Source organism: Amphiprion ocellaris, chromosome 12 (genome assembly GCF_022539595.1).
Source record: "Amphiprion ocellaris isolate individual 3 ecotype Okinawa chromosome 12, ASM2253959v1, whole genome shotgun sequence".
Lineage (NCBI taxonomy): Eukaryota > Metazoa > Chordata > Actinopteri > Pomacentridae > Amphiprion > Amphiprion ocellaris.
The window spans coordinates 8,476,575-8,503,780 of NC_072777.1; the positions used below are offsets into that span (position 1 = coordinate 8,476,575).

The window sequence follows — 27,206 nt, forward strand, 5'->3', positions numbered from 1 at the left end:
TGAAGAACTCAAGTAGTTTCAGACAAAATGACACAATAAAAAGCATAGCAAAACATCCAAAACTGCCAACGCGTCAGGAAGTTGAAGGAGCATCTTGAGATACACCTCTTTGAGGAGGAAGAGTCGAAAGTTTTAGGGGGAACCTTGCCCATCTGTGGCTGAGGTCAGTGAATGAAGTTAAAAACCTAACTTGTAGTCAAGAGTGAAGACCCAAATTTAGATGTCCAGGTATTTGCTTATTCATGGATTTTTTTTTGGATGATATTCTGTTAAAATGTGGCACAAGATCAAATGTAACAAGACTTTAATGTTTGATGTGTAGTTATTGTGATGCAAAACTCTGTGCACACTTACATTTCCTTAAGCCAGGTTGCAGCCTCTGCTCTCCACAAAAGTCCACCCTGGAAGAAAAATTACAGTCAGACCAGCATATTCTCTTTGAATTAGGAAAAGGAACAATCAAACTACACTCTATACTATAATTATCCAGGGGTATGGAGGTGCAAGAGTAAGAAGGGTTCATTTTATTCATTGCACTATTTCTGTCAGTTTTTCTGTGAATCATTATCATTCCATTTCATTGATTCTGTCTTGCCTTGTTTTATGACCGTACCCTTAAGTATTGAATTCAATTCAATTCAAAAACTTTATTTGTCCCCAAGGGGCAATTAAAAAGGGCATTAAAGCAGCTTAAAAGGGACAACCAAGCAAAACACACAATTACACAGAAAAAGACAAAACAAAAGAACATTGTAATTTTAAAGTGCATTTTGTTCCTCACATATGGGACAGTAAGGTGCTCTTAAATACTAAATGTTGAGTGTGGCGATTCAGCAAAAGTAGAAACCTAGCATATGCTCCCTTTGGGTTGTTCATCTGTTCATACCTGACAGCATCTAGTCTCCAGTGTGGATCCTCCACTGCAGCAGAAAGCAGCTTCACTCCTGAGTCTCCTGGATGATTGTAGCTCAGATCCAACTCTCTCAGATGGGAGGGATTGAAGCTCAGAGCTGAGACCAGAGAAGAACAACCTTCTTCTGTGACCAGACAACCTGACAGACTGGAGTCAGAAAAACATCTTCAACTTAGATATTGAACATCGACAAAGACAAGAACATAAAGGAGATTTAACTGATCAACAAGCAGCTGTATTCTGACCTGAGAGTTTCCAGTTCACAGTGTGGACTCTTCAGTCCAGCAGAAAGCAGCTTCACTCCTGAATCCTGCAGGTCGTTGTTACTCAGGTCCAGATCTCTCAGACTAGAGGACTGAGAGCTGAGAACTGAGGACAGAGCTTCACAGCTTCTCTCTGAGAGGTTACAGCTGCTCAGTCTGAAGAAGATGAAAAAAGCAGTTTCTTATTCATCACCCTAAATTTTAAACATATTTAAATAAGTGTAACTATCAGATCACCTACAGAGCTTTGTTGGAGGCTTTGATCACTGGCAGCATCCTCAGAAGAGCCTCCTCTGAAGCAGAATATTTCTTCAGGTCAAACACATCCAGACGTTCTTCTGATGACAGTAAGATGAAGACCAGAGCTGACCACTGAGCAGGAGACAGTTTATCTGTGGACAGACGTCCTGATCTCAGAGACTGTTGGATCTCCTCCACTAGAGAACGATCATTCAGTTCATTCAGACAGTGGAACAGATTGATGCTTCTCTCTGCAGACAGATTCTCATTAAGCTTCTTCTTGATGTACTCGACTGTTTCCTGATTGGTCTGTGAGCTACTTCCTGTCTGTGTCAGCAGGCCTTGTAGGAGATTCTGATTGGTCTGCAGTGAAAGACCCAGGAGGAAACGCAAGAACAAGTCCAGATGTCCATTTGGACTCTGTAAGGCCTGGTCCACAGCTCTCTGGTAGAGATGTTTTAGAGTAGTTTTGTCTTTGATTGCTTTTAGTGTCTTGTAGGTTGCTTGCTGTTGCTCTACCAGTAAGTTTATTCCAGAGTTGGTGAAGGTCTGATGGACATGAAGAGCAGCCAGAAACTCCTGAACGCTCAGATGGATGAAGCAGAACACCTTGTCCTGGTAAAGTCCTCTCTCCTCTTTGAAGATCTGTGTGAACACTCCTGAATACACTGAGGCCTCTCTGATATCGATGCCACACTCTGCCAGGTCTGATTCATAGAAGATCAGGTTTCCTTTCTGCAGCTGCTCAAAAGCCAGTTTTCCCAGAGACTCAATCATCTTCCTGCTCTCTGGACTCCAGTGTGGATCTGTCTCAGATCCTCCATCATACTTGACCTTCTTCACCTTGGCCTGAACGACCAGGAAGTGGATGAACATCTCAGTCAGGGTCTTGGGCAGCTCTCCTCCCTCTCTGGTTTTCAACAGCTCCTCCAGAACTGTAGCAGTGATCCAGCAGAAGACTGGGATGTGGCACATGATGTGGAGGCTTCGTGATGTCTTGATGTGGGAGATGATGCTGATGGTCTGCTCCTCATCTCTGAATCTCTTCCTGAAGTACTCCTCCTTCTGTGGGTCAGTGAACCCTCTGATCTCTGTCACCATGTCAACACACTCAGGAGGGATCTGATTGGCTGCTGCAGGTCGTGTGGTTATCCAGAGGCGAGCAGAAGGAAGCAGTTTCCCCCTGATGAGGTTTGTCAGCAGCACATCCACTGAGGTGGACTCTGTAACATCAGTCAGGATCTCATTGTTGTGGAAGTCCAGAGGAAGTCGACACTCATCCAGACCATCAAAGATGAACACAACCTGGAAGTGTTGAAAGTTGCAGATTCCTGCTTCTTTGGTTTCAGTAAAGAAGTGATGAACAAGTTCCACCAAACTGTATTTTTTCTCTTTCAGCACATTCAGCTCTCTGAAAGTGAGTGGAAATGTGAAGTAGATGTCCTGGTTGGTTTTGTCTTCAGCCCAGTCCAGAGTGAACTTCTGTGTTAAGACAGTTTTCCCAATGCCAGCCACTCCCTTTGTCATCACTGTTCTGATTGGTTCATCTCTTCCAGGTGAGCCTTTAAAGATGTCTTCTTGTCTGATGGTTGTTTCTGCTCTGTCTGGTTTCCTGGATGTTGTTTCAATCTGTCTGACCTCATGTTCATCATTGACCTCTGCAGTCCCTCCCTCTGTGATGTAGAGCTCTGTGTAGATCTGATTCAGAAGAGTTGGGTTTCCTGCTTTAGCGATCCCCTCAAACACACACTGGAACTTCTTCTTCAGTGTTGATTTCAGTCTCTGTCGACACACAGTAGTACCGATTCCTGAAGTAACACAAAAATAAACTGTATGAGCAACAATAAATTTGAATGTTGACAACAAACACCACCTGACTGTTTTGTCAAGGTGAAGTCCTCATTTAGATATTTACATGAGTCATAATTGTTCTGAAGAAATGTAGCAGGATATCTGTTTTGCTTATACTGACAATTACTTAATGTTTGTAATTTAGAATGATAATGTTGTCAATGTTGCATACAGGTCTCTGAATGATATAGTAGATACTAACAAACTCCTTTGTAACATGCATTAACAGGAGCCAAGCTGTGCACTGTTGGTGTTAAATATCTATAACAATTAAATGCTATTGCATTACTATGTATGAGCTGTTCTGGCTAGCTATCTTGTACCTGTTTGTCATTCAGAATCACAGACACATATCAAGTACTGAATTAAAGAGTCCCATAATGCCTTTTTATATATATATAATTGTAAGCAATTTAATGAATGGCTCACACATCCTAACGTGTCTTTTTTTAGCTGAAAGTGCTACAACGATGGTTCACCATGAACATGAAACTCCTGGTTTTAGTTCTGTTCTATATAGGCTGTTTCAGTGTCTTTAGGTTTAAATGCAGTTGAGCTGCTGCTGTCTACGCCCCAATGAGGAAGAAAACTATCTGCATCTGTGATTGACAGTGTTCAATCATCACTTCTAACACTTCTCTGAGTGATAGTTTCTCCCTTGTTGCATCTTTTTGTTCTTTCCATCATGTTGAAGTTGTTAAAATCCTCTTACTGCTCTGCAGACGGTCAGCCAGATCCTCCTGCTTCATTCTCCTCAGGAAGTGCAGTGTGATCTTCAGAAATGACTCTCTGTTGCTCCTCCTCTGCTCTTCATCCTCACCCTCCAACACCTCCTCCTCCTCTCTCTGACTCTCTAAGCCTTCTGGACTCAGAGTCTCCTGGAGCTTCTTCAACTCCTTCTTTGTGTAACTGATAATGTTCTCCTCCAGCAGCTGTAACAGAACAATAAACTTGAGGTTACAACAACAGAAGGCATTTCTGAATAATGTGTGACAGATTGAAACCCTGCTGGGTGGTAGTGGATCTGAAGTTTGTTCACTAATCACATGTTCAATCCTGGACTCTTCAACTCTGACACCCAGTTCTCACTGGTCAGATCAGAGCCTTTTATATTTGTATTCTTTCTTACAATCAGTGTGTGTGGTGAATGGGTGAAGTTGAGGAGAATTTAAAAGCTTAGCATTTAGTTTGTGATGACTGAAGTGAGCAGTAGTGACTGTGGTTTAACATATACACACCAGAAATAAGGTGTTCAGGTTTGTTCGGTGCTGCTGGTTGGAACGACCACTGAGATCCTCTAAGCTCTGGTCATAAAGGCTGTTGAGAAAAGAAACACACAGAAGTTGTTCTGTCAGAATAAGTTCCAGTGGAAGGTGAACAAAGGATTTAAAAAAAAAAAAAAAAAATCATTTTCAGCATATGTGAACAAGCAGATGTCTCTTCGAGTTGTTTTAAGACAATCAGGTTGTGTCATAGGAAAATCCTCTTTATTGAAAATATTACAAAATAATACAGATAAATATCATTTTCATATATTATATTTTTGTTCAGTGTCCAATGTTGTATGTAATGCCTCTGTCAGGGCCAGTTTGGGGAAGCATCAACCTGATGCTTACTTAAAAACCAGAAGAAACAAGCAAAAAATGGAGTCATCAACATACAGGTTTGTCAGCAACCAAATCTACAATGTGTAATAAGATTATCTCTGGAGTGTACAATGGTACAAGTCTGAGAAAACTCTGTATCTAAAAAAGAAGTGGGAGAAGGAGGGAAATGTAAATATTTCAGAGGAGGACTGAAGAAGAACTTTCAAGTGAGATGGATATCAGCTAGTTTAATTAGAGGGTAGACGTTCATTAACTGACTGTAGAAGATTAATATGTGAGAATATAAAGTGATTCATGTTCATTTTAGTCTGCATTCATTTTTTCTTTGTTTTTTTTAACTGTGCAGTAAAGGTGAAAGCTTTCTATGTTCAGTTCAAAGTAATTAAAAATAATGTAACAGAATACCTCTGGAAGAGCCATGCTGTAGAATGGTTATTGAGTATACTTCAAATATTTAATATAAAAAGTACGCTTTGAATCAACTTTCAGTACTATGGAAAGAGATGAATGTGATAGGACTGCTTTTACATTAAAATAAAAAACTCAACTAAAACTCATAACAAGCCTAACTACAAATCAATCATGAAACTGCTGCATCAGGAGAGATGTACAATAAGACATTTAAATTCTTACACTTCTGACTGGCATCCCTGTTTGAAGACAGTAGGTCGATACATGGAGTTGTCACTCTTCATGGAAACACCACTGGGTTGAGGAGAGTCTGCAGTCGGATGGATCCTGATAGAAACACAAAACCGATTATTTCAAGCTTAAGAGAAATTTATCAATACACAAGTATACATCATATGCTTTATAACATGCTTGTAGAATATTCACTGATGAACCAAAACATGATAACCCGCTCCCCAACATTGTGTTGATCCCTCTTGTGCCACTAAAACAGCTACGGAGTCCTGGACTCTACCAGAGCTCTGAAGGGGCCCTGAGGTATCAGGCTCTAAAATGTTAGACTAGAGGTGGAGCTTCTATGGATCAGACATGTTCCACTTTATCCCCCAACACCCTGTGGCTGGTTCCTGGTCTATATACCAGTTGTATGTCCAACACGCTCACTACAAGAGTCAACTGTTTGCTTATCATTTAATAAACCTTACCTTAAAGGATTTTTAGGAGATAATCAACATTAATCACAAGTTAGACTCTGAGAGGAGATATTTGTTGGTCAAATCCTTGTGTTTGAGGAAGCAATGCATTTGCTTGAGTATTCTGTTCTTACACTTCATCAACAGAGTGATGCCTCTTTTTGAAGACAGTAGGTCGATACATGGAACTGTCACTCTTCATGGAAACACCGCTGGGTTTAGCAGAGACTGCTCGCTGCTCGCTGATCCTGATAGAAGAAGTGAAAATTACTTTGTGCCATTTTGCCCTAATGGGCTGAGTAGCCAAAAAAACAAATAAACTAATACCCTGAAAAAACCTGAATTGTCAGTGGCCATAGTATGAGAGTGGTAGAAATATACGAGACGTTTTTGATGAGGACGAATGTGTCATGTATACATCAAATCATGAGATCACTTTACGATTACGGCAGTGAAAATTGATGCACCACCGATTTAAATTTTATTACTGTATACATTGTCTTGAGTTTTCTTAGATTTTGTTGCATAAATATTGACTTAAAAAGTAATTTGTGGTGCTCTCCTCTCTGCCCCTCCCTAAACTAGGTTCTGACACCATCACGTGATTTCTGCACAGTAAGAGAACTAGTCATACTGAATTCTCACCTTTTAACAGTTGAGCTGTGTCTCTCTTTGAAGACAGTCGGTCGATACATGGAGTGGTCACTCTTCATGGAAACAAAGCTTGGTCCAGGAGCATCTGGTGTCTCATACACGCTGATAAAAACATGATAGTGATTATTTAAAGTGACAGTCATCAGTGTACTAGTATATATAGTGTCATTTTCTAATAGACTGCGAGCCCTAGGATCAGGATTCTGTTCCTACTCTTCAAATGAGTGGCTTTTGTCTTTGAAAACAGTAGGTCGATACATTGAGTTGTCGCTCTTCATGGACACGCAGCTGGGTTCAGGAGAGTCAGCTTCCCGCTGACGAATTCTGACAGAAAAATCAAAACAGATTAATGTTTAAGATCAAAAGTAAATCATCTGTGGGATCTTGTTGGATGCTAAAATACATTTTACAGTAATTAATAGTTAGAGATGTTCATCTCACCTCTGAGCTTTGTTCTGGTTCTCATGTTCCCCCAGCAGGGTGGCTTTAGAGGGAGGAACTCCCTCCTCTTTGTCCTCACTCTGATTCATCGCAGAGCCACACCTGCTCAGTACAACAACATTCACATCACAGGACACATTAGTTCTCATTACTGTCACTGACATGGCATATATTTTTGAATTAATTCTGGAAACATCGTCACAAATGGTCTCAAACTTCTGGACCCTAATACAGCAGTGAAAAAAGTTTACGTAAACTTGTAAAGACTAAGTATATCATGGCAGTCTTTAGTGTCCAATGACTCGTATAACTCAAAATTTTCTATGATGGAATCAATAAAACCAATGTGTACCAAACCATCTTTGTCACAGAAAACAATCATGCATTTTGGTTCTTTCATATATTTATTATAGGTCTTCTGGTAATATTCCATAATCTGCTGGGTCAAAAAAAATACATATAATAACTTGAATTATCAGCTTTAGAGATGTACAAAAGCTGTGTAAATCAAATTTCCTTAGGAGCATGACCTCTTAACGTCTTGTGAGTGATCACAATGGACTACAGTTGCTGACTCTAAGCCAATTTAAATAGGGCCCATTTGATCCACTCATCAGAGTCACAAACACTACAGTGGGAAAGTCTGCGGCACTCAGCAAAGATCTGAAAAAGCAAATCATCAGCTTGAACAACTCAGAAAAGTCACTTGGACCCATTTCAGAGCAGCTACAATGGTCTGTAGTCAGATGAAACATTAACTGAGTCATATGGCCAGAATGACCAGAAATATATTTGAAGGAAAGGAGGTGATGCCTTTAAACCTCAAAAGCACCAAACCTACTGTCAAGCATGGTGGTGGCAGTATTATGCTCTGAGGCTGTTTATCTGCCAGTGGAACTGGTACTTTACACAAAGTAAATGTAATAATGAAGGAGGATTACCTCCACATTCTTCAGGGAAACCTAAAATTGTCAGTCAGAAAATTGGGTCATGGACACAGCTGGGTGTTCAAACACAACAATGACCCCAAACATACATCAGAAGTCAGAAGGTTTCAGACTGGTCTCCACCAAAGGCCTGACTTTGGGGAGACCAAAGTCTCTCTTAAATCCCATCAAGAACTCATGGACAGATATGAAGAAAGTCTGTGTCATGAAGCCAAACAAATGTAGTTGAACTGAACCAATTCTGTCAATAGGAATTGTTAAAGATAGAACCAGAAGCTTGTGGATGAGATAAATGTTGTGAATGAGTGTGAAAGGAACATGTGACTAAATATTATAATTTCTGTATGTATATTTTTGACCCAGCAGGGGGCTTTACAAGTGCATGTAAACGTTTATTCACAACTGTGTACACAATAACTGATCCTCAAACCTGCACATATTTGTTACCACACAGCTTTAAACACAGGATACATTAGATCAAATTCCTCTGACCAATTCCAGAGTAATAATCATTCCAAATTTCTACCCCTTGTTATTTAAAAAAAGGTGCAAACTTCCAAATTTATGATTTGTGTGATCCAAATGAAATTGTAAGAATTCAAACATTTTGTCATGACAGCTTTAATATAGCTTTGTGTTACATGATTGAGTTATTACACATTAATTCTTTTCACATTTTCTATATCCTGTGATCCTCCAAAATCAGAAGCTGTGAAAGTTAAGAAACACATACAATTCACAGCTGCTTCACATTTTCAACACTAGTAGACAAACTCCTTTTGTCACAGCCTCTGGAAGGGTTGAAACATTAACTCAACTGAAAACCTGAGGATAAGATAACAGCTCAAGCGCACATTGGTCCAGGTGATATGTCCATATTGGTTTTATGACTTGATAGTGAAGTTACAAGAAATCTGTTGTTGATTCTGGGAGTCTCTAAAATGTTATTCACACTCATTTAAGTGAAATTACTAAACTTTTATCAAAAGCAAATGTGAACGGATATGTTTTGTAGTGTCAACCACATGACTTGCAAGTTTTTAATCACCACAGTTAGAACAACAGTGATTAAAAGTGTATTTGTATGACTGAGAGCAAACAAATTCATTCACTTAATTCAAACATTTGTGCAATTTTTCTCACTTTTTAAGCTGGAAAAAAATCCAGATTTAGAATTCCGATCATGTTTTTACCATGTACATGCAATCATAGATCGTTAAATCAATGTCCTTCAGCACAAATACACATTCTTTACTTTACTTGTGAGTACCAGGTACATGAAACAGTCAGTTGCCTTAAAGAAACCACAGTGTGATCCTGTTGATCACACATATACATACTTTTCTGGTAGGATTCTCACCTGCTGAACTCACTTCAGATCAGCTTTAAGACACTTTCCACCTTCATGTGTCGAATAAAAACATTTGGAGAGAAGAAGCTGCTCATTCTCCTTCGTTAGTCCTGCCGTCTGTGTGATTTGACCTGAAGAAACAGTCACATTTGCATGCATTCAAGAGTCCAAGAATGATAAATATGAGGGTGGCACGAAACCAGTTTAACCTGTGTCACTTTCCCAGCAGACAGAAGTATTCATTTCCTTGTTCTTTGCTACCAACCTTTTTCTTGTCACATGCAGGCAGTTGAGGGTTATCAGTGCAATCAAATGCACTCATTCAAATGCTCACATTGGTGCAACAGGGTTATATACAGAAAAGCATTTATAGTTAAAGAGTCACGCTGTGCAAAAATGTACAGTAGTGCAAGATTACAATAGGCCCTTTGGTTATTTTTGAATTTGATAATCTGGAGAGGAGGAAGTGTTAATCAGTTTTATGGCCAGGGGATAGAAACTGTCCTCAAAACTTGAGGCTCTATATAGTGAATCGTCACTTACCTGCCTCCATTTGTTACTGTGTCTGATAAAGCTTTCGAAACCAAAATTTAATTCTTTCTTACTTATTACTACTAATTAAGTTTTCACACGCAGTCATCTCCAGCCAGTCTCAGATCAGGTGCTGTAGTTCTACCAGCTGTCCACTAGATGATGGTGATGGGCAATTTAAAGAATAAAATGTCTGTGATCAACTCCACAAACATCCTGAGGCTGGAAGTCACTAAATTCTGCTCACGGTCAGCCAGATCCTGCAGGTGATTCACCCGTTTAGACAAGCATCGTGGAAAATTCTGCAATAATAGACTCTTCCAAGCAAGTTGTTTTGATGGTGGCATATTAAGAATTAGTGGACTCACTATCAAATGAAAACAATCAGTAAGTGCAGATAGTTTGCACAACTACAAAGGACTAAAATCAAGCAGCAACACTGAACGACTCAGAAAATCTGCACCAAGAATGTGAATTATTCATGAAACCAAACTTTGCACATTTTGGATGAAGATGTGTTTTAAATGGTTATTCATAGATCACATTATTTCACAGTCATTTCCAACTTACAGTTTAAGAGGAGCTGAGGGGAACCTCTACAATAGGATGTAAATAACTACATATTATTTTCCTTTACCATCTACATTCAAAATACTGTCAGTAGATACCATATTAAATTATAAAAATATCAAAAGGCTAAAACAACGTGCACAAGAAAGTAAAAATTGATAATGTCAAAATATCTCACATGCATAGACCAGAAAAATGTATTATGGCATTTATCCAGGTTGTTTTCTCCTGATTAGATCATTGCTTGTGTTGTATCTACTCTTAGATGTACGTTGCTTTGGATAAAAGCGTCTGCTAAATGAATCTGTAGAACTGCAGAATAGTAATTAACACTGTCAAGCTGAATGACTCAGTTGTAAAGCTCACTGTTGCACAAAACTAATCTAATACAGTGTCCAGGTAACATGAGACACTGGACTGGACACAGTGACCAGTCAGACCATTTGCACACAGCAGCTGAATCCAGCAGCCAAATCTGTCTGGATGATCAGGATACAACTGCTTTTATCAGTCAATCTGAGCTCTCTGGTTGATGCATTTGGGTCCAGAGTGCAGTTGATGTTAAACTGCTCTATTTCATGTTAACTTATCAAATCACATTCTCCTATGTCTACTTTCTTCTCGCATGCTTTCAAACTGACACAAAAAAAAAACGGTATGCCTTCTTTGAATGTAAGGCGATATACACATTGGATGACTCTGGTTTACAAAGCACTTCTTGGCTTAGGTCCCACTTATCTGTGCACTCTTCTTCAGAGAACTGGAAGCCGTTATGCCCTACGATCTCATGACATTTTGCATCTCTCGGCTCATCGTGTTTGAACTGAAATGAGGAAAAAAACTTTCAGTTCCTCTGCCCCCTGTGCTTGGAATGCTCTGCAATCTGAAATGAAAATGTCAAAATTTGTTTCATTGGAGGCCTTCCGCTCTATTTTAAGATATCGACAACGGAAATCCTTTGAACAGTACCTGTGTTCTTAAATTATAATTATTACTGTAAAAATGACTCCTGTATTTTATGTATGTAACTACTTGTATTTAATATTTTAATGTTTGTTTTTATTGTTATCTGTGTGTATTTTGTTTACTTTGATGTTTGCTGCTGCCTCTCTTGGCCAGGTCACCATTGTGAAAGAGGTCTCAATCTCAATGGGTCTTTTATCTGATTAAATAAAGGTAAAATAAATAAAATAAATGGTGAAAATTTGAGACCGTACCAAAAGATCAGATGTATCTGAAATACAACACACATAACAGATCTAATACGGAACTTCAAAAAAATGACAGAATAACTGTTCCTGTAAAAGTAAATGTTTTGGGCTTAGAGCTGTTTGACCTTCAGGTCATGGAACGGATGCAAGAAATTTTCCAAGCCAGCTTCACAGAGGTTGTGGCTGTCACTGGCTATACTGTGAGTGTGCACTCATATGGATTATCTTCTTCAGTCAGCAGTGTGGCTGCAGCGGCCTCTGAACATATAGACACTGACCCACTCCAGACTCTAAACCCAGGATATAGAAGTTTCGGGAAAGTGGTGTTGAAGGTGTGGAGGTGGACCATTGTATCAGAGGAGACTCTGTAGAAGGACAGAATGCCAGCAGGACGGTCCACATACACTGCTACTCTGTTAGAGATGGAGGAGGAAGAGATAATCTTCTCTGTGTTGTTGTGCCAGACAGAGTAACAATCATTAGAGCAGCTCAGACACCAGGACTGATCGTTCCCTCCAAACCTGGAGTCCCTGCTGTAGCCTTTCCTACCGATTCTGATGTAAGCCACTGCTATATCAACCTTTCCTTTCCACTCAACCTCCCAGTAGCAGCAACCAGTCAGACCATTTTTACACAGCAGCTGACAGAAGGTATCAAATCTTTCTCGATGATCAGGATATGGCTGCTGCTGGTTCACCACTTCCACTCTCTTGTTGTTGTCAGACAGTTTGAGGTTTCTGTGTGCTGACTTTGGGTCCAGAGTGATTTCACAGGCATCTGATGGAGAAAGATCAGACAATAATAAAGCAGTTTATAATCTAATGTAACTGACAGATTTATCATTTGCTGATCTATAAGCAGAGTGACTGTTTAAAGGGTCCCAGGAGACACATGCTGAAGAAATCTTGTTAATTTAGATCTGGTGAATCCCACCTCAATAATAGCTTTCAAGCTTGTTTACACCTGGCTGATCCTTTGTTTACTGCTTATCTTTTCTTGATGGTAGTTCACAGATTAAGTTAAAGGTATATTGGTGCATCTTATAGAATTAGAATATGCTGGAAAAGTTCTCATGAGATATTGTTCAAAGTAAAAATTGTACATATGGTAGATTCCTTACATGCAAGCTGAAAAATGTCAAGCCACTATTTGTTTTAACTTTAATGATGATGGCTCTGAATTCCTATTGTCAAGCCACTCCTAAAAACCCAGCAGAAGCATCTTACCTGGGCAAAGACAGAACAGGGCCATTACTAACTGGTCTAAAGTCCTTTCAGATGAGAGTAAATTTTGCATTTCTTTTAAAAATCAAGGTTGCAGAGTCTAGAAGATGAATTCATCAATCAGTGATGATTTGGGGTGCCATGTCATCTTACTCGGTCTTGGTTAGTTTTCCCAATCTGCATATTCTGTCATATCGTGATTAAGTCTGGTTTGTAAATTGTGCTTCACATTCCTAGCTTTATGTCCTTTCTGGGCTTCTGTAGATTCTCTGTAGCGTGTTGCCTCTGTCTGCATAGTTCTCAGGCTTACCTGCTAGTGTCGCACCCGTTCCAGATCCCCAGTTTTCCTTTGTATTTGATTATTGTGACCTTGTCTGCACTTGAGTCTTACTACAAACTGTGACAAATTGTGTTGTAGTTCAAGACTAATAGACTGTTTTGGAATTCTGGAGGAAGTAAAGGTATGATGGCATCTCAGTGAAATAACTTATTCAAAGGAGCTTTCCTGATTCAAAACTGTTGTAATGCCACATGCGTCCTTAGGCATAAAATGGTAGAAAGTACAAGCCAAATACACTTTGGATTGATGATATATAAAGACTTACATTTCCTCAGACCAGGAGTTAGCTTCCGCTCTCTATTGTCCACTCTAGAAAGTAAAACACAATTAGACAAGTACAATCTTTTTGAATATGGAAAAATGTGCTGTTCTCGTTTTAATGTTGTTCAATGCAACAAGAATCCTGCTGTTTTTAAAGACCTCAGTATACTTGAAATTAACTTCTTGTCCATTGGTCATCTTCAGAAACACTATTCCTTACACCTTTTGTTGGAACAGGGGGCCCAGAATGTACCAGTCTTTATAAGATGTAAAACGGCTGTCATATCCACTTGGTGGGAAATTTGGCAAAAGGAGCTTGGCCTTTTTTCTTCTGCTTTTGAGAGAAAATAAACTGAAAGTGTATGCATTTGCTGCATTTGTGGGAGTCATCCTGTCTTGTCTGTCGACATGACAGCGGACATTACAAACAGCACTCAGGCATTGCCCTTCAGTCCAGGGAGAAGCACTTTTTCTTTACACATGTAAAAGACTCTGTATGAATTTTTTTTTTTTTTTTACAAGATTTTCCCACCTTTAGATTATTACTGCGATAAATGAACTGTGTGAGAGCTTAGTGTCTGTCCATACCTGAGAGTATCAAGTCTCCAATAAGGATCCTCCACTCCAGCACAAAGCTGCTTTACTCCCGACTCCTGCAGCTGCAGGTTGTTGTCACTCAGGTCCAACTCTATCAGATGGAAGGGGTTGTAGCTCAGAGCTGAAGCCAGAGAAGCACAGCCTTCTTCTGTGACCAGACAAGCTGACAGTCTACACACACACACACACACACACACACACACACACACACACACACACACACACGGTTACAGCTGAGAAGAAGGGGACATACATACATCCATCTATTATCTACACACTGCGCAATCCTCATTAGAGTCACGAGGGGGGTGTAGCCCAAACCAGTTGACTAAGAGCAAAGATAGGGGACACCCTGGACAAGTCGCCAGTCTATCACAGGGCTACATATACAGACAAACAATCATACTCGCATTGACACCTACGGACAATTTAGAGTCACCAATTAACCTGAGCATGTTTTTGGACTGTGGGAGGAAAGAAGGGGACAGTAACAATAAATTAGCAATTATGCAGCTGTGCTACGCAGATGAGTATCACTTAAAGCACAACCAAGTGGTAACGTTGGGGACTGAAAGGTGAAACTGTGGAATTGCCTGCAGTACTTCAAATGGCCACTTGAGATTGCCTTCAAAACAAAGTCCATGCCCATAGATCACCACGTTACACAACTTTACAGAAAACATAAACATGTTTACAGTCTGGTACAAAGACCACATTGGTCACTTTTGCTAAAGAGTAAGGGGGTACATTTTTTTAAAAATTCATTTGTTTAAATTACATTACATAATTAGGGATGTGGCCACTTTTAGTGACAGTTGGGTGCTGTCATGGGACAATTCATGGCACAGTGATGCTTGCATGGTCACTTTCATTCACACTCTTCCACTGTCAGTAAACACCAATAAATTTGACTGGCTGCAGTAGACATACTAGACGTACCGGACTCCTACTACTGACCCTGCACATCCCTTTCTGGGCACTGTCCACCCATCTTCTAAGGGCTACTTCCAGCAGGATAAAGGTCTATGATGTCACAAACGACATGTCATCTCAAATTTATCCAACAAAAACACCAATGACTTCAATGAACCTAAATGGCCTGTATAGTCATCAAGGTAGTGGAGTAGGAAATGTGCAGCATGAATGTACAGTTATGATCAAAAGATGTGAATCTAGTTTGAAGCTCATAATGGCTGTTGTATTACCCGCTTGATTGATTTGGTTTCATTTGCGTGAATAGACCAAGCAGTTTTAGGAGATGGAGGAAAGTCGCATACAGGATGTGGAAGAGGTGCAGTAGGATGGTGGTGTCGATCGAACTCGACTTGTCAGTCAATGTTGCAATGAGGAACAAAGGAAGGCCAACAGAAACAATGATTCTAGAGGGCTGGCTAAAAGTTCAGACTTAGGACGTTGTGACGTACTGATGCCTTAGGATAGGAGGACAGATGTCAGTGGAAAATAAGAAAAATTAATAAATTGTGCTATTGTGGGTGTTTTGAGTCCCAGACGGAGGTAAGCAATATGAGATGGAGGTGGATAATGAGGCTACACTGAATGATGGAAAGGAGTAACAGAATTTTTACTTGAGCATTTGTGGCTCTGTGTGAGGGTTGCGATAACGATGGGGAAGATATTGAATACTGCTGAAGGCAGCTGGAGAGGTTTCTGCTAGAACTTGGAAGGCTATGGCATGGAGAGCATCAATGACCAAGAAACCACCAAAACTGGCAAAAGGAGCATATCTATGAAGAGCTGTTTGGGATCTTGTTCATGAGTGATCGAAGAATGGAGCTTGATATGGACAGGTAGCTAGGTGTATTATCAGCAGTAATATGGGCGTTGCACTGAACCATCATGATAGGAATCTACATTCCAACCCTAACCTGTAGTCATGAGCTCTAGATGGTGATGGAAGCATGAAACTGTAGGTACAAGCGGCCGAAATTAGTTTCCTTCGTAGGTTGGCAGGGCATGGCCTCTGAGATAGGGTGAGGAGGACTGAGCATTAATTAGTTAATTAACTAGCAGCAGCAACAATTTTTTACTTTTCTTTGTGCTGATGAAGAAAACAGCACAATAGCACATCCTGTTGTTACATGTGATTCCACTGAGCAGGAAAACCCTTAGTGTTGCTCTTGATTCCATCGTGTTTTGTCATTGATTTGCAACCTTATGCAAACCAACCACTGCTCACTTTTGTATTTACATACTGAGACATACTCCCTACTCTCTAACCATCAGTATAAAATGCTGTACTCTGCAAATGTTGCAGTTCGACTTACCCCCACAGAGTCATGCTCTGTTTAAGTAAGTCGACCATATGTCGGAATATCAATAAAACACCCCACTACAGCAAACTCTGCATGAGGACTAAGAGTGAATGTCTTCAACAGTGCCCACCAAACATGGCTCTTCATCATAGCTTCTTTATTTACACTAATATGAAGGGTATTTAAGACTTCCTTGGGTCACTGTGTTTCAAATGAAAAAAACTGAAAGTGTTCACTAACATAAAATGACATGTAGTGCAGAATTTATTGTTCAATTGAAAGCACACCTGAGAGTTTCCAGTTCACAGTGTCGACTCTTCAGTCCAGCAGAAAGCAGCTTCACTCCTGAATCCTGCAGGTCGTTGTCACTCAGGTCCAGATCTCTCAGACTACAGGACTCTGAGCTGAGAACTGAGGACAGAGCTTCACAACTTCTCTCTGAGAGGTTACATCTGCTCAGCCTGAAAAGTGAAATGCACAAATTTGACAACATTGATCAGAAATAATGTGGCTCTATACTGTGTCATCACTTTTCTGTGGGTAAAAGTTTCTTTGTAAACTTTGTAAATTGCTGTTTCACAACTAGCTTTAATAGATAAGTGCATCAGTGAACTGGGAAAAAATGTTTAGTAAAATTAAATAATGTGAAATGTATTTTTGTTTCACCATATTTTACTGGTAACAAAACAAAATACAGGTAGATTTATGAGAAGACTTTGGTTCTCACAAAATTGAAAGCTACTTGACATATATGACTATTTATGTACTATGCTCATTCTTGATACTGACCTGAGAGTTTCCAGTTCACAGTGTGGACTCTTCAGTCCAACAGAAAGCAGCTTCACTCCTGAATCCTGCAGGTCGTTGTTACTCAGGTTCAGATCTCTCAGACTAGAGGACTCTGAGCTGAGAACGGAGGACATAGCTCCACCGCTTCTCTCTGAGAGGTTACAGCTGCTCAGCCTGAAAAATAATTAATAATGAACACAAACAAATGTTTCTTTTCTTATGTACAAAGTAAACATGTTTGAAGTGATTCATTAATCCACCTACAGAGCTTTGTTGGAGGCTTTGACCACTGGTAGCATCCTCAGAAGAGCCTTCTCAGAAGCAGAGTATTTCTTCAGGTCAAACACATCCAGATGTTCTTTTGATGACAGTAAGATGAAGACCAGAGCTGACCACTGAGCAGGAGACAGTTTATCTGTGGACAGACGTCCTGATCTCAGGGACTGTTGGATCTCCTCCACTAGAGAATCATCATTCAGTTCGTTCAGACAGTGGAACAGATTGATGCTTCTCTCTGCAGACAGATTCTTTTTGATTTTTTTTTTAATGTACTCGACTGTTTTCTGATTGGTCTGTGAGCTACTTCCTGTCTGTGTCAGCAGGCCTCGTAGGAGATTCTGATTGGTCTGCAGTGAAAGACCCAGGAGGAAACGCAGGAACAAGTCCAGGTGTCCATTTGGACTCTGCAAGGCCTGATCCACTGCTGTCTGGTAGAGATGTTTTAGAGATTGTTTGTTTCTAAAGACGTTATTCAGCCGAGATGCTTTCTGTTCTTCCATCAAGTTGACACCAGAACTGATGAAGGTCTGATGGACATGAAAAGCAGCCAGAAACTCCTGAACACTCAAATGGACGAAGCAGAACACCTTGTCCTGGTCCAGTCCTCTCTCCTCTTTGAAGATCTGTGTGAACACTCCCGAACACTTTGAAGCTCCTTTGATATCGATGCCACACTCTGTCAGGTCTGATTCATAGAAGATCAGGTTTCCTTTCTGCAGCTGCTTAAAAGCCAGTTTTCCCAGAGACTCAATCATCTTCCTGCTCTCTGGACTCCAGTGTGGATCTGTCTCAGATCCTCCATCATACTTGACTTTCTTCACTTTGGCCTGAACCACCAGGAAGTGGATGTACATCTCAGTCAGGTTCTTGGGCAGCTCTCCTCCCTCACTGGTTTTCAACAGCTCCTCCAGAACTGTAGCAGTGATCCAGCAGAAGACTGGGATGTGGCACATGATGTGGAGGCTTCGTGATGTCTTGATGTGGGAGATGATGCTGCTGGCCTGCTCCAGATCTCTGAATCTCTTCCTGAAGTACTCCTCCTTCTGTGGGTCGGTGAACCCTTTGACCTCCGTCACCATGTCAACACACTCAGGAGGGATCTGATTGGCTGCTGCAGGTCGTGTGGTTATCCAGAGGCGAGCAGAAGGAAGCAGTTTCCCCCTGATGAGGTTTGTCAGCAGCACATCCACTGAGGTGGACTCTGTAACATCAGTCAGGATCTCGTTGTTGTGGAAGTCCAGAGGAAGTCGACACTCATCCAGACCGTCAAAGATGAACAGAACCTGCAAACGTTGAAAGTTGCAGATTCCTGCTTCTTTGGTTTCAGTAAAGAATTGATGAATAAGTTCCACCAAACTGTATTTTTTCTCTTTCAGCACATTCAGCTCTCTGAAGGTGAATGGAAATGTGAAGTAGATGTCCTGGTTGGCTTTACCTTCAGCCCAGTCCAGAGTGAACTTCTGTGTTAAGACAGTTTTCCCAATGCCAGCCACTCCCTTTGTCATCACTGTTCTGATTGGTTTAACTCTCCCAGGAGACCCTTTAAAGATGTCTCCTTGTCTGATGGTTGTTTCTGCTCTGTCTGGTTTCCTGGATGTTGTTTCAATCCATCTGACCTCATGTTCATCATTGACCAATGCAGTCCCTCCCTCTGTGACGTAGAGCTCTGTGTAGATCTGATTCAGAAGGGTTGAGGTCCCTGCTTCAGCAATCCCCTGAAACACACACTGGAACTTCTTCTTCAAGGTTGATTTCAATCCCCATTGGCACACAGTAGTACCGATTCCTAGATGAACACAAATTGAATAAACTGTAGAAGCTACGGTAAAACTGAATGTCAATAAGAAAACACATTTTGTCCAAGTTAAATCCTCGATTAGATATCCACGTCAAAGTCATGCTTGTTCCAACGAGATATACACACATCCAGCATCAAAACCCACATAGTATTTGTTTATTGGTTTTAAATTTATCATAAAGTTTCCACCATTTCTGAGCTTTGATCTGTGGACATACAATCAAAGCAAATCAAAGCTGGGTCATCAGCAACCTGAAAGCCCTGCTAAACTAGCAGAAAACGACTTTCAGGAAGGGTGAAAGGGACAAAGTAAAGGCACTGCAAAAGGAACTTCAGAGGAGGTTTGAAGAGGGGAAAGAAGCCTACAGGGTGAAACTAGAACATCAACTGCAGCAAGATGGTGTGAACCAGACATGGTTCACACCATCTTGCTGCAGGAAGATCACTAACTTTGAGCGGAAAGGTGGACCGCTGCCGGACAGAGACCAGGACCTGGCTACTGGCATGAATGCCTTCTTCAATAGATTCGACATCACTGCCCCATCTTCTGAGCTCCATGTGGTGCTCACTCCCCCGTCCTCCAGCTCGACCGTCTCCTCCCACCCTCCTCCTCCAACCCAAACTTCTACCTCTCAAACTTACCCCTCTCCCTTCCCCCACCAGCTCTGGTGCCCTCCTTCAGCTCAGTCCCACCTTCCCTCACTCCTCCCTCTCTGACTCAATCCCACTTCCCTTCCCCTAGCTTGTCCATTGTCTCATCCTTAACAAGCCAGCCATTTCAGGTGAAAAGGGAACTGGACAAGCTGAAATAGGGCAAAGCAGCTGGTGTGATGGTATCAGCTCCAGACTGCTGAAGACCTGTTCATTCTGCTGTGTGACATCCTCACATACCTGTTCAACCTCAGCCTGAATCTGCAGAAGATCACCACACTATGGAAAAAATCCTGCATAGTCCCTGTCCCCAGAGGAAACACCCCGACCTGTGGCCCTCGCTTCTCACATCATGAAGACATTTGAGAGACTGGTCCTTTCTCATCTAAGGCCCAGGGTGAGGATGTATACAGACCCCCTGCATTGGTGTAGATGATGCCCTCATCTACATGTGACATCTGGACACTGTAGATGTGACTGTGAGGATCATGTTCTTTGACTTTTCAAGTGCCTTCAATACTATCAAGCCGGTGCTGCTTGGTGAGAAGATGAGGATAATGTAGGTGGAGTCAGCACTGGTCTCCTGGGTCATGGACTATCTGACCTGCAGACCATAGTATGTTCAACAGCAGAACTGTGTTTCCAACAAAATTATCTGCAGTACAGGGGACCCACAAGGAACTGTCCTGTCCCCTTTCCTCTTCACATTATATTCATCTGACTTCAGGCTGGTTTGATTGTGTTATGATCCCTACTCCAGCCCCTGCCCTTCTTTCTCCTTCTCCCTCTTTTCTTCTTTCTCCCTCTTATCCTATATCACCTTGTCTTTCTTCTTGTTTTGTCCCTCTGGCTCCCTCTGTTTGCACCTATTGGTCTCTGGGTCTGTCTGCCTGTCTTCCTTGGTCTCTCTCACTCACTCTTCTGCATCACCTGTCTGCATTCTGCTGATTGCTGTGACAAGAATCAGCTGCAGTAATCAGGCCATGCAACTCACCTGCATACAATCACATCTGCCCCTTCTGTCTAGTTTTTTCCCTGGTTGTGAGTACTCTGTTTGTTTGCTTAGTGTAGTTGTTCGTGTTTGGGTTTTTTCCTTTGGACTTCGGTGTTGGATTTAAGTTAATTTTGTTTTGGTTTTGCATATTTTGTATTTAGTTAGATTCGGTTTCCCCCTCAATCCGGGTTCCCTTTTGTATTGTCTTAGCTCTTGTTTTGTTAAATAAAGCCCTTTCCTAATTTCCTGCCGTCTTCCCATTTCTGTGTCTTCCCCGCCGTAACAGATTGCTCTGTAACTGCTTTTGGGTTGCTACTGGAAGCTGCTTGGGCTAAACCGCTCCCAGGTGTGTGGCACGCAGCCTCCTGTAGTGCAGTGAAGAGCCAAGACGGCTATTTGGCTGAATTTATCACGCTGCTGCTTTGCCTTGGCTGCTGTTTGCTTGCTTTGCTTTTTTTTTTTTTTTTTGTTAAGTATTATTTTTTCGGCTTTTTTTTAAATTTTTTTTTATTGAGGCACAGGGAGAGAGAGACAGGAAACAGGGGAGAAGAGTTGGGGGAAGACATGCAGCAAAGGGCCGCGAGTGGGAATCGAACCCGGGCCGCTGCGTAGGGGACCAGCCCCTGTACATGGGTCGCCCGCTTAACCCGTTGAGCTATACGGGCACCCCCTTTGCCTTGCTTTATGCTGCTTTTCTTTGAGCTGCTTTACCTCACCGCAGAGTTTCCTCGTCACTGCTAACGAGTAGTATTATTCTATTCTATTCATATTAGCCAGGCACACACTAAAGATACTCCTACTGTTGTGGTGTCATTGCTATCACTGATGCAATTTCAACAAACATTTGTCTGCCCTGTAATTATAAACAAGCGCAGCAAGCACTTGCTTAGGAGCCTCCACAACATGATGTTGCCTCTTCTTGTTCTTTCCATCATATTAAAGTTGTTAAAATCCTCTTACTGCTCTGCAGACAGTCAGCCAGATCCTCCTGTTTCATTCTCCTCAGGAAATGTAGTGTGATCTTTAGAAATGACTCTCTGTTGCTCCTCCTCTGCTCTTCATCCTCACCCTCCACCTCCTCCTCCCTCTGACTCTCTAAGCCTTCTGGGTAATCTGGACTCAGAACCTTCTGGATCTTCTTCAGCTCGTTCTTTGTGTAACTGATAATGTTCTTCTCCAGCAGCTGGAACAGAACATTTAAACTTGAGTTTACAACAACAGAATACATTATTGAGTAATGTGTACAGACTAAAAGCCTGCTGGGTGGTTGTGGATCAGCAGTTTGTTCACTAATCACATCTTCAATCCTGAACACTTCCTCTCCACACCAAGCTGCGACTGGTCAGACAAGAGCCATTTATCTTTATTTTCTTCCTGACAATCAGTGTGTGTGAATGTGTACGTGAGTAGCATTGTGAACTGAGCAACAGTTCCTGTAATTTTACATGTACGCACCAGAAATATGGCATTCAGGTCTGTTCGAGGTTGCTGGGTAGAATGAACGCTGTTGAGAAAGCAGACACAGAAGTTGTTCTGTCATAAGTTCCAGCATTCATCCAAGTTTTCATTGAGGGGATGCTCTTTATGTACTTTATGTGCTTCTTTTGGGTATTAAAGGTTCTTTTGTGAATGGGTTATTTGGTCGCATGTAATAGCATGAAATTAGACATACAACTACAAACAGTTCAGAACCTGAAACATTAAATGTGGTATGATGGAAGACTTTGATATGCTAGAAACTCTTACATTTACGGTTCATACATAAGTTCTTTCATCGCTAGCTGTCAAATTGCATTTAGTGTTCCTTGATTTTTAGTTTGGTTTCATGGGTGCATTTAATCTTTTAATACACTGCATTCCCTGTCATCATGACTAGTTTTGTGCTCAGCCAATAAGTCCAATAGCTTTATGTACATAAGAACATTAATAAATATTTTCACATGTTTATTTTTCAACCGGTGCAAAACTACTTGGTTTAAAACGCTAAAGGAACTATTTATTTATCAAAAATTTGTGAGTTTTTCTCTCGCTTTTTAAAAAAATAAATAAAGGTTCTTAACTGATCCAGGTGGATCCACAAATAACTTTTTTGAAAATGATTCTTGAAAAACCTCCTTTTGCTAAAATTATTATTTGACCATCATTTATGGAACCATTTTTGATAGTTCTTTGAAACACATTTAGGATTTCTTTACAGAATAGTTTGCAGAAATTATCCTGAAAGAAACTGATTTTTAGTAAGTTTGACCTCCTGATTTGTATCATTACTTCCAGCTGCTACAGCAGACTATATAGCTTTCTATGTCCACTTGTAAATAATTAAAACTGATGTCATAACACACAAAACCTTTGGAAGTACTCTGCTGTAAAATGGTTACTGAATGTACTGCAAATGTTTTAAATGTGCACAGTACTATGTGAATCCACTTGCAGCACTATGGAAAGACATGAATGTGATTTGATTGCTTCTACATGAAAGTAAGAAATAGAAAAAAAAACAAATCAAACATAAATCTGCTTAATCAGGAGACATTTACAAAAATTCTTACCTTTTAGAATATGACTGGTTTCCACCTCGGAAGACAACAGGTTGATCCATTGAGTGGTCACTCTTCATGGAAAGGTGAGAGTCTGGTGGCAGCCAGTAGATCCTGGTAGAAACACACCCAAAATGAATATTAATGAAAGCATATTATCTCGGTTCAATTAGCTGTAGATAATTTATTTCTGAAAAAGCATAAAGTTAAATGATTAAAGGCTAATAAAACCCTCAAATTTTCAAGGATGTTTAAACAAAAACAGCAACAAACAAATTATGCAAAAGCATTTTACACTTGTAGGTGGCATAATATGACAGTTAGAAACTGAATTACAACTCTGCAAACCCCAAGCCCAGGACTGGCTCGTGGGTCAAAAGTGCCAGGAGGGTGCTGGCGCAATTAAAAAAAAAAAAAAAAAAAAAAAAAAAAAAGATACTGTGGTTACAGTAAGAACATTATTACCAAAATCAGATTCTTAAATACTAGAGGGTAATAAACATACTGTTCCCCCCAAACTGTCAGTCACAATTTTTCCACATTTCAACACCTACACTGGTCCACAAGCATCACCAGAGCACATAAAAGAAACATTTACATGCTAAATTTACAAAAGGCATACACACAGACCTGTCTGTAAGAGACTCTGAACTATAGTGGTTTAACTTGCATTAATATAAAGTTAGAAGTCAAATCCTACAAAGGATCAATGTTTTTACACCAACCCTGCCTGTGTTAACTCAATACAATGAACAAAAACAGATTACTTAAGGCAAAAGACATCAAGGAACACAGGGCATCATACAATATGTCAGTGCTATAACAACTAGAGCAAGAAACGAAAAACCTATCAGAAATCACTCAAGTCCATTTAATTAATCACAGTTCATAATGAAACAAAAAGTCAGGTTCAGCTTTTCTTTAAAGTTCTTTGTAGTTCTTTGCAATTGTCAATCAGTTCAATTCAAACCTAAGAAAAAAAAACAAAGGTTGCTAAACCAGGTGAATGGGAAGAAGAGAAAAGAAGAAGCAAAACCAAGGCTCACTGATACCAATCCAACTCATGGTCACCTCAGGGATATACAATATGCTGGGTTCTGTGGATCCTGTGATTCTCCATGAGTAACTCCATGAGTTTTGTGACCAGTAAACAAGATTCTACATCCTGTGGTAGGTTTTATACCTTCCCAGATAGTCGGCAGAGGGTCTTGATGGAGCAGTGTCAGTAATTGTGAATGCAGGCTTTCAGGCATATATATCCAGTAAGTAGTTTTGTGAGACACCCTTAAAACCCTGAAGACCAAGTTCTCAAATACAGTGAAGGTAGTATTGGTGTTCACCTGCATTTCTCCCTTTTCTATGATGCTTTGATAAATAGTTTGACATAAAGGGCCTTTCTGCTAGGTGTGCCACACTGCCTCAGTCATAATGGGCAGGTCTTTTGAGGAGTTTGGCATGGCAGACACAATGGTGGCACAAATGAAATCGTGAGTAGATGCATCATTATCACTTGGAGCTCTAGACAGAGCATCCTGAACCGTGCTGTATTTGCCTCTTCTGTACTCCACAGTGAAGGCGAATTCCCAGAGCCTAAGAACTCACTGGATCAGTCAGGTACTAGGCTTGGTGGTCTTGAATAGTCTTCAAAGACAGAAGCCACTCAGCTGATGAAGAGTAAGAACAGAATCCTGACGGTCAGCAGTGGTGATTATTTCCAGATAGCAGCAGAAGGTTGAAGTGTGGCTATGCCAAAAAGGAGGATTTAACAGGTACTTTTGTCAAAGGAGGTCAGGCATTCAGGTGATCAACACAACTTTACTCCTTTTTCTTTCAGGGTATGGAGAGAACCTGAGAGCAATTTGGTCCAAAATGACAGTACCATACAGCCATGCTCAGGAGTTCCTCAAGGGATTTCCTATTGGTGGGCACTGGGAGGTTTTCTTAAGAACCACATGATATCCCTTAAAGCTACGACATGTCTGAGGAAGGTCAGGGATGTACAGAAAAATTTACTTTTCTTCACATTTACTGTAAGGCTTGCCTAACTGAGCTTATCCATCGCTGCTTGGACATCCTTGTCATGCTGTTTTCTGGAATGCGAAAAGATGATTACATCATCTAGATACATCAGTACCTCTATCAGTATGGGCAGCTGTGCCTCAGGTGGCAGACTCGACTGTCCACTGGTCACAACATTGGTGGGTCAATCCCTGTTCCCTCCACATGCCAAAGCGTCCTTAGGCAAGGTGCTGAACCCATGGCATGAAATTGAAGGGAAAAAAATGGGCCATGTGACTGGTTGAAAGTGTTGACGGGGCGTAGAGGGAAGTGTATAAAAAAAAAACTTTTCTTAATATTCAATGCCATATATTTTGGCAATCACACAACACAAGCAGTCTCTGAACAAAACAAACGTATTCGTGTGAATGTTGGCAAGTGCATAAAGCCTATAGTGTAGAGTAACCCCCAGTCAAGGAGACAAATGTCTCACTTTGAACTGTGACAAGCATTTGTGAGATCAATGGAGATCCTTCTGCTCAGTCTGTGAAGATATGATAGCAACCTACAATATTAATTACATCTTTGTGTTTGAGAAAGAAATTCCTTTGTTTGAATAAGGAAGCCTTACCTTTGACCAGAAGAATGACGTCCGTCTTTGAAGCTAATAGGTTGATACAAGGAGTTGTCACTCTTCATGGAATCACATTTTGGTCCAGAAGAGTGTGGTCTCCTGTAGATGCTGATAAAAACACAAAACTGATTTAAAGCGAGAGTTATCACTGTACTAGCACATATCATGCACTTTCATGATGGACATGAATAACATATGCATATATTCGTGTTCTACTCAGACAGCTTTGAGGTCTGGACTCTACGAGCCCCTGAAGGAGTCCTGAGATATGAAGCTCTAAGACGTTAGAGTGCAGGTGGAGCAGCCATGAATCAGACATGTTGCACCACATCCCTCAACACCCTGACTGACTGTAGACCTGCTGTTTGGAGCTGATCACCACTGCTGACTGTCAGGATTCTGTTCTTACTCCTTATCAGCTGAGTAGCTTCTGTCTTTGAAGACAACGGGTTGATCCATTGAGTGGTTGCTCTTCATGGAAACACCACTGGGTTGAGGAGAGTCTGAGGTCTGATAGATCCTGATTGAAACACAAAACTGATTATTTCAAGCTTAAGAGAAATTCATCAATACACAAGTATGCATCATGTGCTTTATAATATACTTGTAGAATGTACACTGATGAACTAAAACATGATAGCCCGCTCCCCAAAATTCTGTCGGTCCCTCTTGTGCCACTAAAACAGCTACTGAGGCTTGGACTCTACCAGAGCTCTGAAGGGGCCCTGAGGTATCAGGCCCTAAAATGTTAGACTAGAGGTGGAGCTTCTATGGATCAGACATGTTCCACTTTATCCCCCAACACCCTGTGGCTGGTTCCTGGACTATAAACTGGTTGTATATCCAACACACTCACTACAAGAGACAACTGTTTGCTTACACTCTAATAAATACAACTCTCGTCTTACAGTATTTTTACAAAATAATCAGTAGTATTCACACCATCTCTTAGCCTTTATGATGTTTTTGTTCTCACAAGTTAGACTCTGAAAGGAGATATCTGTTGGTCAAATACTTGTGTTTGAGAAAGCAATACATTTGCTTAAGTATTCTGTTCTAATGTCTCCTCAAAGGAGCGATGTCTCTCTGTCAGACAGTAGGTCGATGGAGTGGTACCTCTTCATGGAAACACAGTTCGGTCCAGGAGAGT

At 40.8% G+C, this 27,206-nt stretch overlaps 2 protein-coding genes across 9 annotated transcripts in view; one reads left to right on the plus strand and one right to left on the minus strand.

The window, feature by feature from the left end:
- Positions 1–27,206, minus strand: part of LOC111587239 (NACHT, LRR and PYD domains-containing protein 3-like) — a 78,573-nt gene that overhangs the window by 30,672 nt on the left and 20,695 nt on the right. The window contains exons 1-12 of one of the 7 annotated variants that reach the window (XM_035942370.2): positions 9,393–11,875; positions 7,073–7,174; positions 6,845–6,955; positions 6,623–6,733; positions 6,112–6,225; positions 5,508–5,612; positions 4,506–4,584; positions 3,980–4,199; positions 1,418–3,224; positions 1,159–1,332; positions 887–1,060; positions 355–401 (exon numbers count right to left, since the gene is read on the minus strand). The exons of 1 other annotated variant lie outside the window; for it this stretch is intronic. In XM_035942370.2, the coding sequence (XP_035798263.2) occupies positions 355–401; positions 887–1,060; positions 1,159–1,332; positions 1,418–3,224; positions 3,980–4,199; positions 4,506–4,584; positions 5,508–5,612; positions 6,112–6,225; positions 6,623–6,733; positions 6,845–6,955; positions 7,073–7,174; positions 9,393–9,529 (3,181 nt within the window). In that variant the 5' untranslated portion in view covers positions 9,530–11,875. Of the gene's footprint in view, positions 1–354; positions 402–886; positions 1,061–1,158; positions 1,333–1,417; positions 3,225–3,979; positions 4,200–4,505; positions 4,585–5,507; positions 5,613–6,111; positions 6,226–6,622; positions 6,734–6,844; positions 6,956–7,072; positions 7,175–9,392; positions 12,460–13,510; positions 13,555–14,094; positions 14,275–16,616; positions 16,838–17,165; positions 17,340–17,429; positions 19,231–21,847; positions 22,071–22,342; positions 22,392–23,436; positions 23,539–26,053; positions 26,165–26,465; positions 26,577–27,206 lie in introns of those variants that run through there. 5 more of the 7 variants (XM_055015741.1, XM_055015742.1, XM_055015740.1 and 2 more) reach the window with 5 other exon arrangements.
- LOC111587233 (NLR family CARD domain-containing protein 3-like) overlaps positions 1–27,206 on the plus strand; it is a 76,807-nt gene that overhangs the window by 16,306 nt on the left and 33,295 nt on the right. The gene's annotated exons all lie outside the window — the stretch shown is intronic.